Raw genomic sequence first — 16,195 nt, 5'->3', positions numbered from 1 at the left:
GAGGTCTTCAGGGAAATAGTTTGCTCTTTATCAGTCACTCTAAAAGAATGCCTTTATTTAGTGGGTAAATCCTACTTCTACAGAGGTCTCAATTGGCCTTTTTTTTTTTTAAATGTTTAGATGGGGTCTTGCCCAGGCTGGCTTTGAATTTCTGGACTCAAGCAATTCTCCTGTCTCAGCCTCCCAGGTAGCTGATTACAGATGTGTGTCACCATGCCTAGCTTTCAATTGAACTTTTTTTTTCTTTTTTTTTTTTTTGGGGGGGGGGTTATAGATAGACACAATATCTTTATTTATCTTTATGTCATACTGAAGATCATGCCTCAAAGGTCCAAGGCAGGCACTCTACCACTGAGCCCCAGCCCCAACTCTTCAATTGAACTTCTGACACGTGCACGTTGAGAGAATATGTGTATATCAGTAAGTACCAGAACATACATAACGAAAATCCCCAATGAGAGTAAACTAAACAAAAAAAGGACTCAGGGGAAGATACATAAAGTGGGTACAAGTGACAGAAAAGACTTTTAAGAAAACCCTTCTAATTAGAATACTCAGAGACGGAATAGGGGGTATATCTTAGTGGTAGAGCACTTGCCTGGCATGACCAAGACATGGGTTTAATCCCTAATGCTGCCAAAGAAAACAAAAAAACCTTAGAGAAATTTGAAAGGTTCTCTAAAATGAGATCAGTATGTTACCAAAAAACAAAGAAAGAGAAAAGGCTCTTAGGAATTTAACTTATTGACATAAATATTTTAAAAAAAATCTTAAATGCTGGGGCTGGGGTTGTGGCTCAGTAGTAGAGCACTCGTCTAGCACATACGAGGCACTGGTTTCAATCCTAGCACCACATAAAAATAAATACAATAAAGGCATTGTGTCCAACTACAACTAAAAAAAAAAAATCTTAAATGCTGAAAAATATTCAAGGTATGCCCCCAGAAAGTGGCACAAGACAAGGATGTGGAAACAAAGGAAGCAGTGAGGATCAATCCAAAAGGCCCAACATTTTATTGACAGGAATCCTCAAGGAGTAAAAACAGGAAAAAAAAAAATGTGAAGAGGGAATTATCATGTAAATAACAAGAAGTCTTCTAAGAGAAGTACCCAAGTTACTATATTAAAATTTCTCAATGCATTAGGGAACTGAATACACCAAGGAAAAGATAAGACTAAAATTTTGAGGCATGGGAGTGTGGGAACAGATCACTATACTATAAATACCATTGATTCTCCAGGGAATGAGAATCAGGCTGGACTCGGACCTCTCATTAGCAATAGTGGATGCTCTAAATCAGTGATGTTATGACCACTTCTGAGGAAATTTTCTATCTAAAATCCAAGATTCAGTCAAACTACCAATCAAGCATGAGGTCTTAGAAGTATGATATGGACAAGGACTCAACAGCTTTGCCTTCCGTATACTCTTTGCCAAATTACTTGAAGATGTGCTGCAATGAAATGAGGGAGTAAAGACAGGATGATAAGGAATTCAAGAAACAATGGAGCCTAGTAGAAGATGGTAAGCAAAGAGGGCATCCATGCCAAACTACAGCAGGAGGCGTGAGGTACCTAGAAGGGAAATAAACAGGAGGAAAGTGGGGGGGTACTTAAGAGATATATCTAATTGATTGGAAAATTTGTAAACGACTGAAGATGTGCTAAAAGCAAATAGTACAAAGTAAAAAGAAAGTCAACTAGAAATTTCAGTGAAAACAAAAAGTTGCCCCAAAAGGAAATACAAAGGTCTAGACTGAATAATATTCACATGATCATAGTAACATTCATACTGCTTATTTTTAACTTTTAGACAAATCAAAGCATAAAAGAATATGGTTACAGAACAGTACTTTAGAATTATCAGACTTGACAATGTCAGAGGCAAGGAGGTGGAAGAGGAAAGAAGGGATGAGTACATCCAACATTGAATGCAATGGGGAACTGAGATAGTTCACAATTAATGCAATAAAATTAAATATGTAAATATAATAATTTATTTTTCTTGACTATAAAGTTGTTTTTTATAGAAAATATGGAAATTACTTTTTAAAAAACCGTTTAATTACCCATACTTCTGTTATCCAGGGACCTATGTTTGAGTCTACCCTCTAAAATTTACCATCTGTATGGCTGTGAAAAAAGTCACTGAACCACTTATGTTTTCTTGTATTTCATTCAGATAATGTGTCTAAATACTTTTAATAGTATTTAGTCAGTATAAGTAATAACAGAAGTTGAGAAGTGTACTACACATACAATTTTAGATCCAAAAAAAAATTTTTTTTAAACCAGGGATTGAACCCAGGGACACTTAACCCTTAACCACTCAGTCACATCCCCAGCCCTTTTTAATTTTTATTTTGAGACAGGGTCCTGCCAAGTTGCTTAGGGCCTTGCTAAATTTTTGAAACTGACTATGAGATTGCAATCCTACTGCCTCACACTCTTTTTTATTTTTTTTAAATATTTTTTAGTTGTTGATAGACCTTTTATTTTATTTATTTGTATGTGGTGCTGAGGATCGAACCCAGTGCCTCCCACATGCTAGGCAAGCGGGCTACCACTGAGCCATAGCCTAGCCTCTGCCTCAGACTCTTGATCTGCTGAGCAGAGTTTTTTTCTCTTTAAAACTTAAAATCTGGGCTAGGGTGTGGCTCAGTGGAGCGCTCAACTCACACGTTTGGGACCCTGGGTTCAATCCTCAGCACCACATAAAACAATAAGTGAAATAAAGGTATGAAAAAAACGTAAAATCTGGATACATACCATATCATGTTTTTTTGTACTTCTAAATATATTTCACATGCCCTTGTTCACAGACAGTCAAAGGTTTCCCAGTGATGGGGAACTGAACCAAATCTTAGGGAAGCAGGAGGAATTGGATAGGAAGAAGAGGTGGTAGGGTGTTAGAGGCACTGTGGAAGGTGTGAGCAAAGGCACAGAGAAGAGCAAGCAAATGCCTCTAGGCTTTAAAAGGTATGAGGGACATACAGAGATAAGGCTGGAAAGAGATTATGACGGGCTCAATAAATGATGTCACAGTAACCTGACATTTTTCACATGAGACACACCAGGGTTAGTAGACCTTATTTGCTTTGGCACTCCAGGATCTTCTGAAGGTATGTCAAAGGACACACAGTATTTCCTTAATGAACAAGTGGTACATAGGAAACCAGAATGTCTCCTGAGAATTTCATCTGGGTGCTCCAAGTAGCGGATGTAATGCCACAGGAAGGAAATTGGGAGAAGCAAGATTTAAAGGCTGTATTTGGCAACAGTCTTAAGAGATAACCATAATCTGACCTCCGTTTTAAAAAGCTGCACAGGTGATTATGCAGTGCAACTTCAGGTGATATGTTAAGCCCTACAGATCCATGGATTTCCTTCAGGGAGCCTGCATGACACTACAAAAGAACATGAAGTTCAACAAGCATTTTTTAAGGGAAAGTATTCACAACCTTTATGAGATTCTCAAAGGAGCTGCAACTGCAGGAAGGTTAGGCACACTGGATGAGAGAGCAAGTGAACTGTCAGATGTACGAGAGGGATAACTATCTAGGCAGGGAAGGATACTCAGAACAAAGACCTCTTCTGGACCCTGGAAGAATCCATGGTTAATGATCCTGAGAGTAAATGTACGTGTATAAGCGTATGCATGTTAGGGGCTATCGAAGTCTTTCTCCTGGGCTCTCAAACTACCTTTAGTGATTTCATTATCAGTCTTTCATCATTGTGCTCCACTTAAGACACATCTATTGGTCTCCTTTGTGACAGATTTCCTGGCTTTTTGTTTGCTTTTGCAGTACTGGGATTGAACCCAGGAGTGCTCCAGCACTAACTTACAGCCCCAGCTCTTTTTATTTTTCATTTTGAGACAAGGTCTCACTAAATTGCCTGGGCTAGCTATGAACTTGCAATCCTCTTGCCTCTAGGATTCCAAGTAGTGGGACTGCATGTGTGTGCCTCCATGAAGAGCCTCTTGCTCAATCATCATGTCAATCACCAGACAAGGCACAGAGCTTTTAATAATTAAAGTATGATAACTCTTACCAACTTTGGGAAATGGAACTTTGGAATTCTCAACCAATTCTAACAAGACCAGCTAATGGAGAAGGGAACAGAAAAACCTAAGCCAACTTCAACAACAAAGGGTGATCATTCTTCCCCTATTAGAAACTGTAAGGAAAATTGCAGGTTATAATTTATTTTGCAAGTTATAAGTAAATTGGGAAGAGTTGTTATTAGTAATATACTTGGCTCACACCATTTGGGTAGGATTGAAGGTCTTGAAGCTGGATGTGGGATTGTGGAAAGCCAGATCTGAACATGAAATTTAAACAGAAGCATAAGAAGTCATAATATATACATAAAAATGTGTTATGCAACGCTTGGTTTTCACATATAAATAAAAAAGTTTGGTATATTCTCTTAAATACAAATAAGGTCACATAATCCAAGCAACTGAAGTTTGGCAGGGGCACTGAAGGACACCTAATTGAGCTAATGCAGAGTAAGTGTTCTGTTTTGCTAACACTGTACATGCAGATCCTTACACTGAAGCCTCCTTCCCACCTTTGATCATACATTATATGCCTAACTTTGGCAGCACACTGCATTCCCCTCCAGGGTTTTAAAAAATAATGAGGCATGGACATGGCAAAATTTTAAAGTATGCTGGGTGATTCTAACATGCGACAAAGGTTGAAAACCATTGCTTTATTTCAAACTTGAGTCAGGATTCCCAAACCTAGCTTTGCATCAGAATCACTTGGGTGACTTTCTACCTAAGAATGGAAATCTTTAGCCAGGATATTATAATCATCCATGAATAGAGGATTTGAACTTGTCTTAATTGTCATAAAGTACCCTTTGGTCTCTTGGATCAAGTTCACAAAGCCATCTCAAACCCACAGACTGGCTTTCTTGACATTCTGAGCTTCCTGATCAGGCAGGGGGGAAAAAACTAACTTGTTCCTAATCTCAGCAGAGAAACTTGGTTTATTCTTGGGGGTCTGCTCCTAGACAAAGAGCAGGAACAGTCACCGTTATGGTCAGTGAGGACATGAGTATTTTTTATTCCTACTTTTGAATTCTTTTGATTTCTTGTACTTGTATCTCTAGAGTGAAAGTGGGAAACAATGGTGCATGTACTTTCACAAAAGATTTCTCGAAGGAGGAAAACAATAAGCTTTCTTCTATATATGAAAATGCTGTGTAAATTAGAAAACATTATGTGATTTATATTATTTAGTCTTGTAGAAAAAAGACAATAAAAGCATGGAACTTCTTCAAAGAGTTGCACCAGACTGCTTATCACCAGGCTCAGTGTTTATAATACACGCTACTGGGATGTCACTGGAATGGGGTCAGGAGACAGACCCAGAAATCAAGAGACCAAAATTCTAGTACTAGATTTGCTACTCCTGGTCACATCACCAAAAACACACCCCAAAATCTATCACTTCAGTTTCTTCACCCAAAAATGAGACTACATACCCTTTCTTAGGCTCCCTCACAGGTCTGGATGAAGGTTACAGATGGTTAGAAGAGCAGCAGGTCCCAGGATTGGTTACAGGTGGTCACTTCTTACTTGGCCTCATGTTATATGACCACTTTCAAGTAAATGAGAAAACACTTCTGCAGTGTTCTAAGGATGATAATGGTCTACGGGAAAACATGAAATCACTGACAGGTATCATCACGATATATGAAGGCAAACAACAATGAAGTTTTATATAAATACAAGGCAATGATATTACAGAACTCTATTGCATAGTTTTATAAATCATTTTTCCAGGAATCAAGGCTGAACAGCAACAAAGATATCTTACCTGAGCCAGTTTCTTCAACCTTCTAGAAGTTTTCACATTCCAACACTTCTGAACTTCTTAAGAACCGAATTAACATTTTAGGAATCCCACTCTGCTTCCTCCCTCTCCCTTCACTCCCCTCTTTGGTCTTGTCAGAATTAGAAGAGTTTACCATTTCTTCTAAATATCATCCAGAATGTGAGAATGAAACCCATACTGAGATCCTGGCTGGGCTTGAGCAGAATAAAAGCAGAAGCAACTGGGACATATCTCTAGGCAAGCTTTATTCTTTGACTCCTCTATCAGAGAAAGGGCATGCTAGTTGCATCTCACCTAAAAGGAATACAATGGGAATTAGGGGGCTGGTGGAGCTGTTTGAAAGGAGTTGTCAACCTTAGCAAATGAATGTAGCTGTGTGTTGTCTCCATCATTCCTTGAGCACCTGGCCTTGCAGACTGGGGAATGGTCAGAACAGACTCATAGGAAGTCCCCAGAGCTTTACTATACCAAGGTTCAGGAGGAGGAGGCATACACAACTAATGTTTTATATTTCTGTTCATTTTAGGAGCTGTAGATTGTTTTTTTTTAAATTACCTAGGGAGCGTAAAGCTTATATTCATAGATGAGTTGTTGTTGAATGCCTACCCCAAATGGTTTCCTTAACTAGCTATCACTTAACCCAGAATACTATAATACAAAGGTCAAAGCTCCAGAATTCAAAAAAAGGAAAAACACCTTCCTGTTGCTCAAGCAAATACCAGAGTTTTAAAAAACAAAATTAAGCAAAAAAGACCTTTCCCCAAATAGGCTTGTTATCAACTAGCTTTGTACGACCCATTTCTTAAAAAGCCACATTCCATTTCAGAAAACATGACTGTTTAGGATAGAGCCCTTGCCTTTAGGTGCTTAGTTTTCTTTTGCTTAGTTTCTGTAAAGAAACCTCCAAAATGCTTATTTGTGCTGTTTTCCTGAAAACTGTAACTTGTTTTTACAAAGGAGAAAGAAAATCGCAAAGAGGTGTCTAATTTAACATAGCATGTTATGACCAGCTGCTAAATGTCTTCCTCACCCTTTCTTATTCAACAAGATGGGTTCTGTGGTGTCGCATGAGGTGTGAGTTCGAAATGAAAGCCGCACCACACTTCTCACATTCGTAGGGCTTCTCCCCAGTGTGGGTTCTCTGATGCACAGTAAGGCTCGACCTTTGCCTGAAGGCCTTGCCACACTCGTTACATGTGTAAGGTTTTTCCCCATTATGGATTCTCTGATGAATAAGTAGATATGAACTACACGTGAAGGCCTTCCCACACTCATTACACACATAAGGAAGATCTCCACTGTGAATTCTCTGGTGGACAATAAGGCAAGAGAGCTGACTGAAGGCTTTCCCACATTCACTGCAGTCATAAGGTTTCTCTGCAGTGTGAATTCTCTGGTGCACAATAAGGTGTGAAAAACAACTGAAGGCTTTCCCACACTCTTTACACTCATATGGCTTCTCACCAGTATGGCTTCGCTGATGGACGATAAGATTTGCACTCTGGGTGAAGGCTTTGCCACAGTCATTACAAGCAAAGGGCTTCTCCCCAGTGTGGATCCTCTGGTGGACAATGAGGTTTGAGCTCCGAGTAAATGTCTTTCCACATTCATTGCATTCATAGCACTTTTCCGTAATGTGGACTTTCTGGTGCCGGGCAAGCTGCGAGCTGTAACTGAAGGCTTTCTCACATTCACTGCACTTAAAAGTTTTTTCTAAAGAGTGAATTTTTTGGTGGACAGTCAGATTTGAACTCTGAGTGAAAGCTTTCCCACATTTTGCACAAACGTAAGGTTTCTGTCCAGTGTGGATTCTCTGATGTACAACAAGGTTTGCACTCTGGATGAAGGCCTTCCCACACTCATGGCACTCAAAGGGCTTCTCCCCAGTGTGGATTCGCTGATGCACGACAAGGTTTGCACTCTGACTAAAGCCTTTCCCACATACGCTACATGTAAAAGGCTTCTGCCCGGGCTGGATTTTCTGATTTTTCATACAGCCAGAACTAAGGCTGTATTTACCCCCAGATTTCTTACATTTTTGGTCTTTCTCTTCTTTGAAGTTTTCAGGTAAGTGACAATCCTCCACTATCACTTGTCTGAAATCTTTCTTTTCCTTCTTTATTTTCTGCCTTTTTTCCATGTTTCCTGTTTCACATGATTCTCTTAATTCAGGTCCTTGAGTGTCAACTTTCTGGATTCTTCCTGACATTACAAGGGGTTTTTCAGTTTCATCACATATCTCAGATTTTGGAACAAATAACTGTAGATTCTTGGTTTCAGCATCTGAAATGAAAAAAGAAAAATACAAATGTTAGCTTAGTCTGGCCTAGATAAAAAAAATATCAAGTCAAAAAGGCCAGGAAGCATATGACTTCAGAACCTTTACAAATTTGCTTCATTAAAGGAAGGAATCCCTTCATGTTACTCCTCCGCTGTAGATTCTTCTGCAGGGACCATGTCCTGCCCCATACCTGGCACTGAATGTGCTCATTCATGCTCTTTTTGGCTTTTCCACTTACCTCTATGAGATATTAACCCACTGCCTCATAACAGAGAAGCCCATGCACTCCAGACACCTTTATACACCGGCATGAAGGTAATTTTGTATGGATCTCACACTAAGACTGGTTATGAAGGACACCAGCCTCTCCCTAAGCTTGCCTTTTACCTGAGCTACTGGTGTGGATTTGCTCCCAATTCACCATTTGATTAGACACAATCTCCCCCTGTGAACAAAGAACCTACCAAGTTGAGCCTTACCGTGTGAGGATGGTGAATATCATAGACAGAGTAAACATGGACAGAAAGGTCATGCTGGATGTCAAGAAGTCCAAAGAAGTCAATAGCATCTGAAACATGAAGAGGCTGTATAGCTCAGAGGTTAAAAACATGGACTCTGGAGCCAGACCGCCTGGTTTCAAATCCCTACTCTACTATTCACTAGCTATGACTTTGGGCTAGTTAACTTCTTTATGCCTCAGTGTCCTAATATCTTAAACAGGGATAATAATACTATCTACCTCAAAAGGCTATGATTGGATTAATGCAATTACTCTGTCAACTGCTTAGAACAGTGCATGGGACACATCAAGTATTCTGATGTCTGCAGTGACTTTCAGTCTGATGGATGGTGCTGTTAGGGGCCAGGAGGAAAGATGAACCCTTAAGGGATGGGAGTTGGTATGATGACAAGCAGCTACATTAGGAGGGATTAAAGAAGAAATTGAACATAGTAAACCTTTACTATGTTCCTTGTGTCAAGGAACAGCTTAGTATTTCATCAAGGAAAGCTGATATTCAGATGGAGTTAACTGTTTAAAAATATATAATCTATAAAACTTGAAACTTAACTGAACATGAATTAAGGAAAAAGTATAAGTGTTCTCACTTTTATAAAAGTACTTTTAAATGTGCAGATGAAAGTACAGTAAGTTATGTTTAAAGGTGTAAAAAATGGTTTTTAAGTGAATAAACTTTAATTCAACATTAATTAAAACTGAGACATTTAAAACCCAGTGATCTCTTCCAAAATATTTTCATGTATATCATAGGTTGAACATTCCTTATCCAAAATGCTTATGACCCAAAGTGATTTGGTTTTTCAGATTTTAGAATATTTAGAGACATGCACGTGTGCGCGCGCACACACACACACAATGAGATATCTTAGATGGGACCAACGTATAAACTTGGAATTCACTTATGGCTCATATACACCTTATACACATGTTATGAAGGTAATTTTGTACATTTTTTACCATACCTGTGTTCTGACTAGAACCACTCATAGGAGGAAAGTGTAAATTTTCTGCTTGTGGTGTCATGCTAGTACTCAAAAAGTTTTGGATTTTGGAGCATTTTGGAATTTTGGATTACGGAAGTTCAATTTTATCATTGAGATGAAAATGTTCTTCTTCAATTGTGTGGGAACTAAAAAGGGATAAGACTGTGTCTTATTTAATTCTGTTTCCCCAGCCCTTATTTTACTGCCCATCACCCAGGAAGTAGGCCTTTTAACAAACCCTGTACCTTATTCAATCAATGTACCCTAGTTTGTAGAATAGGAAACACAGGTCCCAAGGGGACTTAATCAAGATCAGAATTACTAAAGGCAGGGCAACAACTACATTCAGGTCTCTCTCACAATTCCTAGAGCTTGGTGTTCCTGCTATTACCTGCAGCTCTGGAAATGGTCTGTAGCACAAAACAGTTAAGTCTTGGGTGGGTGGGAATAGTCTTGGGGTCAAGAGGCAGAGAAGGAAAACTGGCTGTTCCTGATGAATGAGTGCAGCTCTTGGAGCCCACTATGAACAGATAATAAAGCAAGAAGACAGAAGAGACATATGGGGGAATACACCAGAAAGAATGGAACAGAAAGCAGGAAGTATGGATAATGCTGAGAGTGTAGGGAATAATTGAAGACAAGAAAAAAGAAAGGTGGAGATTTTAACTGTTTCCACAGCCTTGGTTTAAGAAAACAACTTGGTCTGCAAATGCCTGAGGCATTGTCTAGGGAGGAGAATGGGTTTGAAATGTTCAGATATTAGTCTCTATCAGGCAGACACATAAAACATGAGCACCTAGGGACCTGAAAGCCATCCAGGTGATTGCTTATGCATCTCAGGGCTCATGGCTACCAAAGTTTTGACCCATAGTTACACTTCACTCCTCCACAGGCTAGCTTCTGTCACAATCATGACATTTATTTGATAAATGAAGGCAATGTCTCATTGTTTTAATTAGTCTTTTCTTTTTACAATCAGCAAAGTTAAATATTTTCATCTACTTCTTAGATATTTTTGTTTTTGTTATTTTGGAAGAATAATATCCATATGCATTATAACTATTTTTAATTAATTATTTTTCCTTTTGAGGAAGACAGGGGTACTGGTACTGAACCCAGAGGCACTTTACCACTGACCTACATCTTTAGGCCTTTTTTAATTTTTATTTTGAGATCGGTTTGCACTAAATTACCCAGAATGGCCTCAAATTTGCCATCTTCCTGAATCAGCTTCCCAAATCGCTGGGATTAGAAGCATGTGCCACTGTGCCCAGCACAGCTATTTTTAAATAGGGCAGTTTTTTTCATTCTTTTTTGGGGGAGGGCATCAGGGATTGAACTCAGGGGCACTTAACCACTGAGCCACATCTACAGCCCTATTTGTATTTTATTTAGAGACAGGGTCTCACTGAGTTGCTTAGTGCCTTGCTTTTGCTGAGAGTGGCTTTGAACTCGCAATCCTCCTGCTTCAGCCTCCCTAGATGCTGGGATTACAGGTGTGTACCACTGTGCCCAGCAGTTTGGGTTTTTTTTTTTCATACTAATGGTTTATAATAGCTCTTCATACGTTAAAGGTATTTGTTTTTAGCGTGCGCGCGTGCGCGCGCGCGCACACACACACACACACACACACACACACAAAGACATTTAGAAAATACTACCCTTTGCTGAGTCCAGCTTGGAGAGGACCAGGTGATAAGCCATCAGTATCCTCCACAAAGACCTAGTTTTGACCATAATTATGGTTGACACAGCTGTTCAAAATCCTCCAGAATTTGCACAAAGATCTATGAAAACAGAACATCTCCAGGACATTTTTTCAAAATCAGCACAAAAGTTGACCTTTTCTACCTTTGCTAGCTTCTTCTGCAGGCTCACCAACCTATAATAACCATAAAAAATATGAAGAAAACACGTGTCTATGCATATGCATAGATATGAAACTCACTGAGCAATAAATATAATTAAAAGGAGAATTCAGAATTTATGTCTGGTATCTTCAGATTGTGTGCAAATAAGACATTTCCTAAGACAACTGCACAGGCATCTCTCAGCTATCCTCTCCAGCTCTCCTTAGCACTTTCAACACCTCAATATTCTTGTTGCTCACACAAAGAAACCAGATACCCACCCACACTCTTGAAAAGATTCTAAACCCCAATGGTCAGAATCTGAATAAGGGAGTTAAACCTTACCCAGAGAGTTCAGGTTCTCATGAGTCTCCAGTATCTCCCTCTTGGCCAGAGTCCTTGGTAATGAGTAGCTGCCAAGTGGTGCAGCAGCAGGGGCCTCTTGTGTTGCTTTTAGGACTACTGCCATGTCCCAGAACATATTCGGATCCTATAGACAAGCAGGCATTTATGAAGGGATTGATGGTAGGAATACTGTGATTGTAGCTTTGAGGATGCATACACAATCATCTATTTCTGGAGGTCAAAAAACACTTAAAAAAAAAAAAAAAAAAAGGAAGCCAGAATCTTCCTCTTCCCCAAGGTGAGAAACAAAGAAACAAATCTGCTATTTTGATTTCATCCCATCACTCACTCCAGCAGCCAAACCTAACTTACCAATGAGTATGTGACAAGAAAGCACATGAGGGTGTGTTTTTCAAAGGAAACTTTTCTGGGTCCTAAAGATCAAAGAAGCAATGTTCTAATCATAATCTTTTTTTTTTTTTCTTTTCTTTTCTTTGCAGTACTGGAGATGGAATCCAGGGCCTCATACATGCTAGGAAAGTGCTCCATCACTGAGCTATTTCCTCAGCCGGTCCTCCCCTTTTCTTTTTGAAACAAGGTCTCACTGACTTACTCTGGCTGGCCTCAAACTTGCAAGCCTACTACATCAACCTCCTGAGAAACCAGAATTACAGGTGTACGCCACTGTGTCCAGCCTGATTGTGTTCTCATAAAACTTTTCTGGGACCAGTCCTGCCCTGATTTGCCTCGTGCTGGTAAGGGGTGTGTTTAAAAACATTAAGAACACAGTATCATTTATAGCCTCATTACTGAAAACGTGGTCTATGGGAGCTTGTAAGAAATACAGAATATCAGATCATACCCCAGGCCTCCTGAATCAGAATTAGCATTTTAGTAAGACCCCAAATGATTCCAATGCATACTAAAGTTTGAGAAGCACTGAGAGCTTTCAAAATACAACTGGAATTACCTGAGGAGTGTTCTTAAATACACAGAAACCCAGATCTTATCCCCAGATTCTGATTTCCTTAGAATAATCTACAACATGGCCAGAAAGATTTTATAAAAGTTCCCCATGTTCTTTATAGGAAAGTTTGAGAACTACATGGTTATAAAAATTACTGAATAATGCATCAATCAGAAGGGAACATCTCAATTATATTCCAAAGGACTTAAGGTCAGAGACCTAGCTAGGAAATAAGATGCTGGGTTTTAAAGCAGAGAAGCAGTTTTCCTGAAACTACTTGAGGTCTTCAGGTCTCTCCTTCTTTCCTCCCAGGTCATCATTTACCTTCTCCTCCTCTTCGGATATATCAAGGCCTGTCTGAGGCCCCTCAAGTGGGGCCCAGACTTTGATGTTCTCAGAATGTGTTTGTTGGCTGGATTCCTGATTTAGGAAATTGTCCTCCTCTTCCTCCTCCTTTTTCACCTTCACTGGGCCCCAAGGGTCTGGAATCAAGGCCTCTCTCAGTTCCGTAGTCATCTTCTCTGCACAGCAGAACAACTCCTATAACTAGGGTTGCCCAGCAGAGGTCAAGCCCCATCTAATCTCTTAAGTTTCAAAAGCTTCTTCTTGATTTTATTCTCAGGGCCAAGATGAGTACTGTCAACTGAGAAATGAAAAACATTGTTAGCAATGAGCACAGATTTGTCAGGATGCCACTCAGTCTCCAAGCCAATTTCACCAATGACTGGCCAGTGATCACTATAGTGCAAAGAATATTCTACTTCTATAGATGGAAAGAGTTAAAATATAAATATGTTGGGGCTCGGGATGTGGCTCAAGTGGTGGTGCACTGGCCTGGCATGCATGAGGCACTGGGTTCGATTCTCAGCACCACATAAAAATAAAATAACGATATTGTGTCCACCTAAAACTAAAAAATAAACATTTTTTAAAAATATATATATGTAAATGCAAATTGCTGAATACATCAATCATTGATTTTTTTTAACTAAACATTATCTTTTTAATTATAAAAACGTTTAAACTATAGAATGATTAGGAAAACTCACCCGACTATCTCCAAAGGAATAATCACCATGTGTTGTAAACTGAAAATTTTTTTTAAGGGAAAATCTTCAAACATACTAACAATAATTATGACTTTATAAACATTTTGTTTTTGATAGGTATGTTCACAATTATTACCAGTGGTCTTAAAAATAGGAATATTACAAAACAAATGTTTCTATATTGTCAAGGATGAAAAATTAGCATGAGAAAGAAGTGCCAAGCAAAAGACTGGAAGTGTATAGACATCATGTTAGGAATAAGTGGGTGGATAGCTCCAGGTGGTGGAATTACAAATTGTTTCAAGGTTCTTTTTGTTTTTTACATTTTCCAAATGTCAGTAAGACCAAGTATTAGTCTTAAGATTTAAAAAAAGAAATCATTTTCCATTGTCATTGTTCATGCTTATTTTGATTTGCCACACAATATCCTACAGTATTGAGGTTGGGGACTTAGTTCAGTGGCCAGAGCACTTGCCTAGCACACACAAGGGGTGGGGTTGAATCCCCTGCACTGCGGGAGAAAAAGTGAGCAACAACTGGCCCCCCCCCAAAAAAAAGACAAGGCAAAAACAATCTATGGTATTGACAAATTTTCACTCTCATTGAAAAGGACCTATTCATAAACATAAAACATTAAATGTATTTCTTTTTTCTTTTTTTTTTTTTAATACTGGGGATTAAACCCACAGGGGCTTAATCACTGAACTCCCTATCCTCCAGCCCTTTTTTATATTTTATTTAGAGACAGGGTCTCCCTGAGTTCTTAGGGCCCCCATCTCTCTCTCTCTTTTTTTAAATTCTTTTAGTTGTAGATAGACACAATCTTTATTTATTTATTTTTCTGTGATGCTGAGGATCAAATCCAGTACCTCACCCATAAGACGCAAGTGCTCCACCACTGAGCCACAACCCCAGCCCTAAATATATTCCTTATACATATGTACACACAGAAATTAGTCATTAGTTGAATGGACATCCTAGTCCTTTTTCTGTTATTTACATTCATATGTGCATTCACTGCTTATTTTTCTAAATCATACTTTAAAACTCACTGTACACTGTTCAGCAAGTTGCACTATTTGTCTTTTGAACTAATCTCCTTATTTCACAAGTATTGGTGATCCTTCAATACATAGTACATACATGCCTCATTCTGGCAGAATATTCTGAATCAGTGCTATACTATAATTTACCCCATTAACGAACCATTCCTTTAGTAAAAGGAGTCTTAACTGTTTTCAGTGTATTCTCTTACTAAAACGTTCAAAATGTTTACAGCAAAGTTTTTTCTTTTGCTCCATTATTCCTTTAGAATAAGGAGAGGGATCACTATCTTAAGGACTGTGTAGTTGGAACATTTTTTCAATGCTTTCCAGAAGCACCACATCAACTCAAGTCACTCCGAGACTAATTAGCAGGACCCCTTGACCACAGATGAGCCAGCAGGGTTTTTGTTTCTGTGAGACAAATAACGAACTATTTTAGATAAATATGAGAATGATATTTTTCTATTTCTCTTTGGAAGTTTTACTAAAAAAAAAAAAAAGATTTGCTGATTTTTACTAAATCCCCTTTTGCAGCTGAAATGATCACATTCGTTTTTCTGTTAATTTCTGGCAATTTTTTGCACAACTGAATTCCTAGAGTAATGAAATACACTTACATTCCTACACTAATTCTTAATTGTGAAGCTTAAGGTATCCATGACTAGTAGATTTGGAGGTTTCCATGACTAGCTTAATTCTACCTCAAAATTTTCCCCAAAACATTCAAGGACGGCTTTGAAGACCCGTTCCATCTTTTGTAGACAGAATTGTCTACTTCGCTTACTGTCATCAGACTTCTGGTAAGATTCAAATGGATCCCCCAACCCCAGGCGACAGAGAGCCCTCTATCAAAGGCTTCCTTTTTAATGTCCTTTTTCCAATTCCGAACGTGACAATCCGTTCCCTCCACCTGTATGCCCTGGCTCCGGGTCTCCGGGATCCTCCTGGCCCCTCGGCGGTGCGCCTCGGTCCTCCGCCCGCCTAAGCGCCCGTCAGATGGCCACCCGGACCGCGAAGCGAAGGGGCGCGGAGCCGCTCTGGGACTGCCGGGGCTAAGTCCCGAGGCAAAGACTCCTGGGCCGCTTCGGGACCGTCGTTCGGGGAACCGCCCTTCTCCCCGTGGCCCCTGGCCACCCCGTAAATCCGCTCACCGTACGCAGTGAAGAGGCCTGGCCGGGCGCACCGACTCAGAGTAAGAAGCTGGCGCTGCAGGACCCCTGCCCTTCCAGGCGCTAGAACAATAACCGGACAGGAAGTGCCTCGGGATGGGCTTCCGGCTCCCAGATCGCCAGACCGGCCTCT

The 16,195-nt window shown here is 39.6% G+C and overlaps 1 protein-coding gene across 2 annotated transcripts; it reads right to left on the bottom strand.

Annotated features, from left to right (window-relative positions):
• Positions 1–212: 212 nt before the first annotated feature.
• Znf35 (zinc finger protein 35) lies at positions 213–16,134 on the bottom strand. Of its 2 annotated transcripts, XR_013090289.2 has the most exons (5): positions 16,045–16,134; positions 13,123–13,441; positions 11,832–11,976; positions 5,500–8,135; positions 213–4,323 (listed from the first exon to the last, which is right to left on the bottom strand). XR_013090289.2 is itself a non-coding variant. In XM_076844464.2 (4 exons), the coding sequence occupies exons 2-4, from the start codon at positions 13,312–13,314 to the stop codon at positions 6,889–6,891; spliced, it is 1,584 nt and encodes a 527-aa protein (XP_076700579.1). In that variant the 5' UTR covers positions 13,315–13,441; positions 16,045–16,134; the 3' UTR covers positions 213–6,888. The 2 variants fall into 2 exon arrangements, 1 of the variants encoding a protein (XP_076700579.1); XM_076844464.2 differs by having other exon boundaries at positions 213–8,135.
• Between the last annotated feature and the right edge of the window lie 61 nt (positions 16,135–16,195).

This window comes from Callospermophilus lateralis, chromosome 1 (genome assembly GCF_048772815.1).
Source record: "Callospermophilus lateralis isolate mCalLat2 chromosome 1, mCalLat2.hap1, whole genome shotgun sequence".
NCBI lineage: Eukaryota > Metazoa > Chordata > Mammalia > Rodentia > Sciuridae > Callospermophilus > Callospermophilus lateralis.
This window is presented reverse-complemented; position numbering and strand designations above follow the sequence as displayed.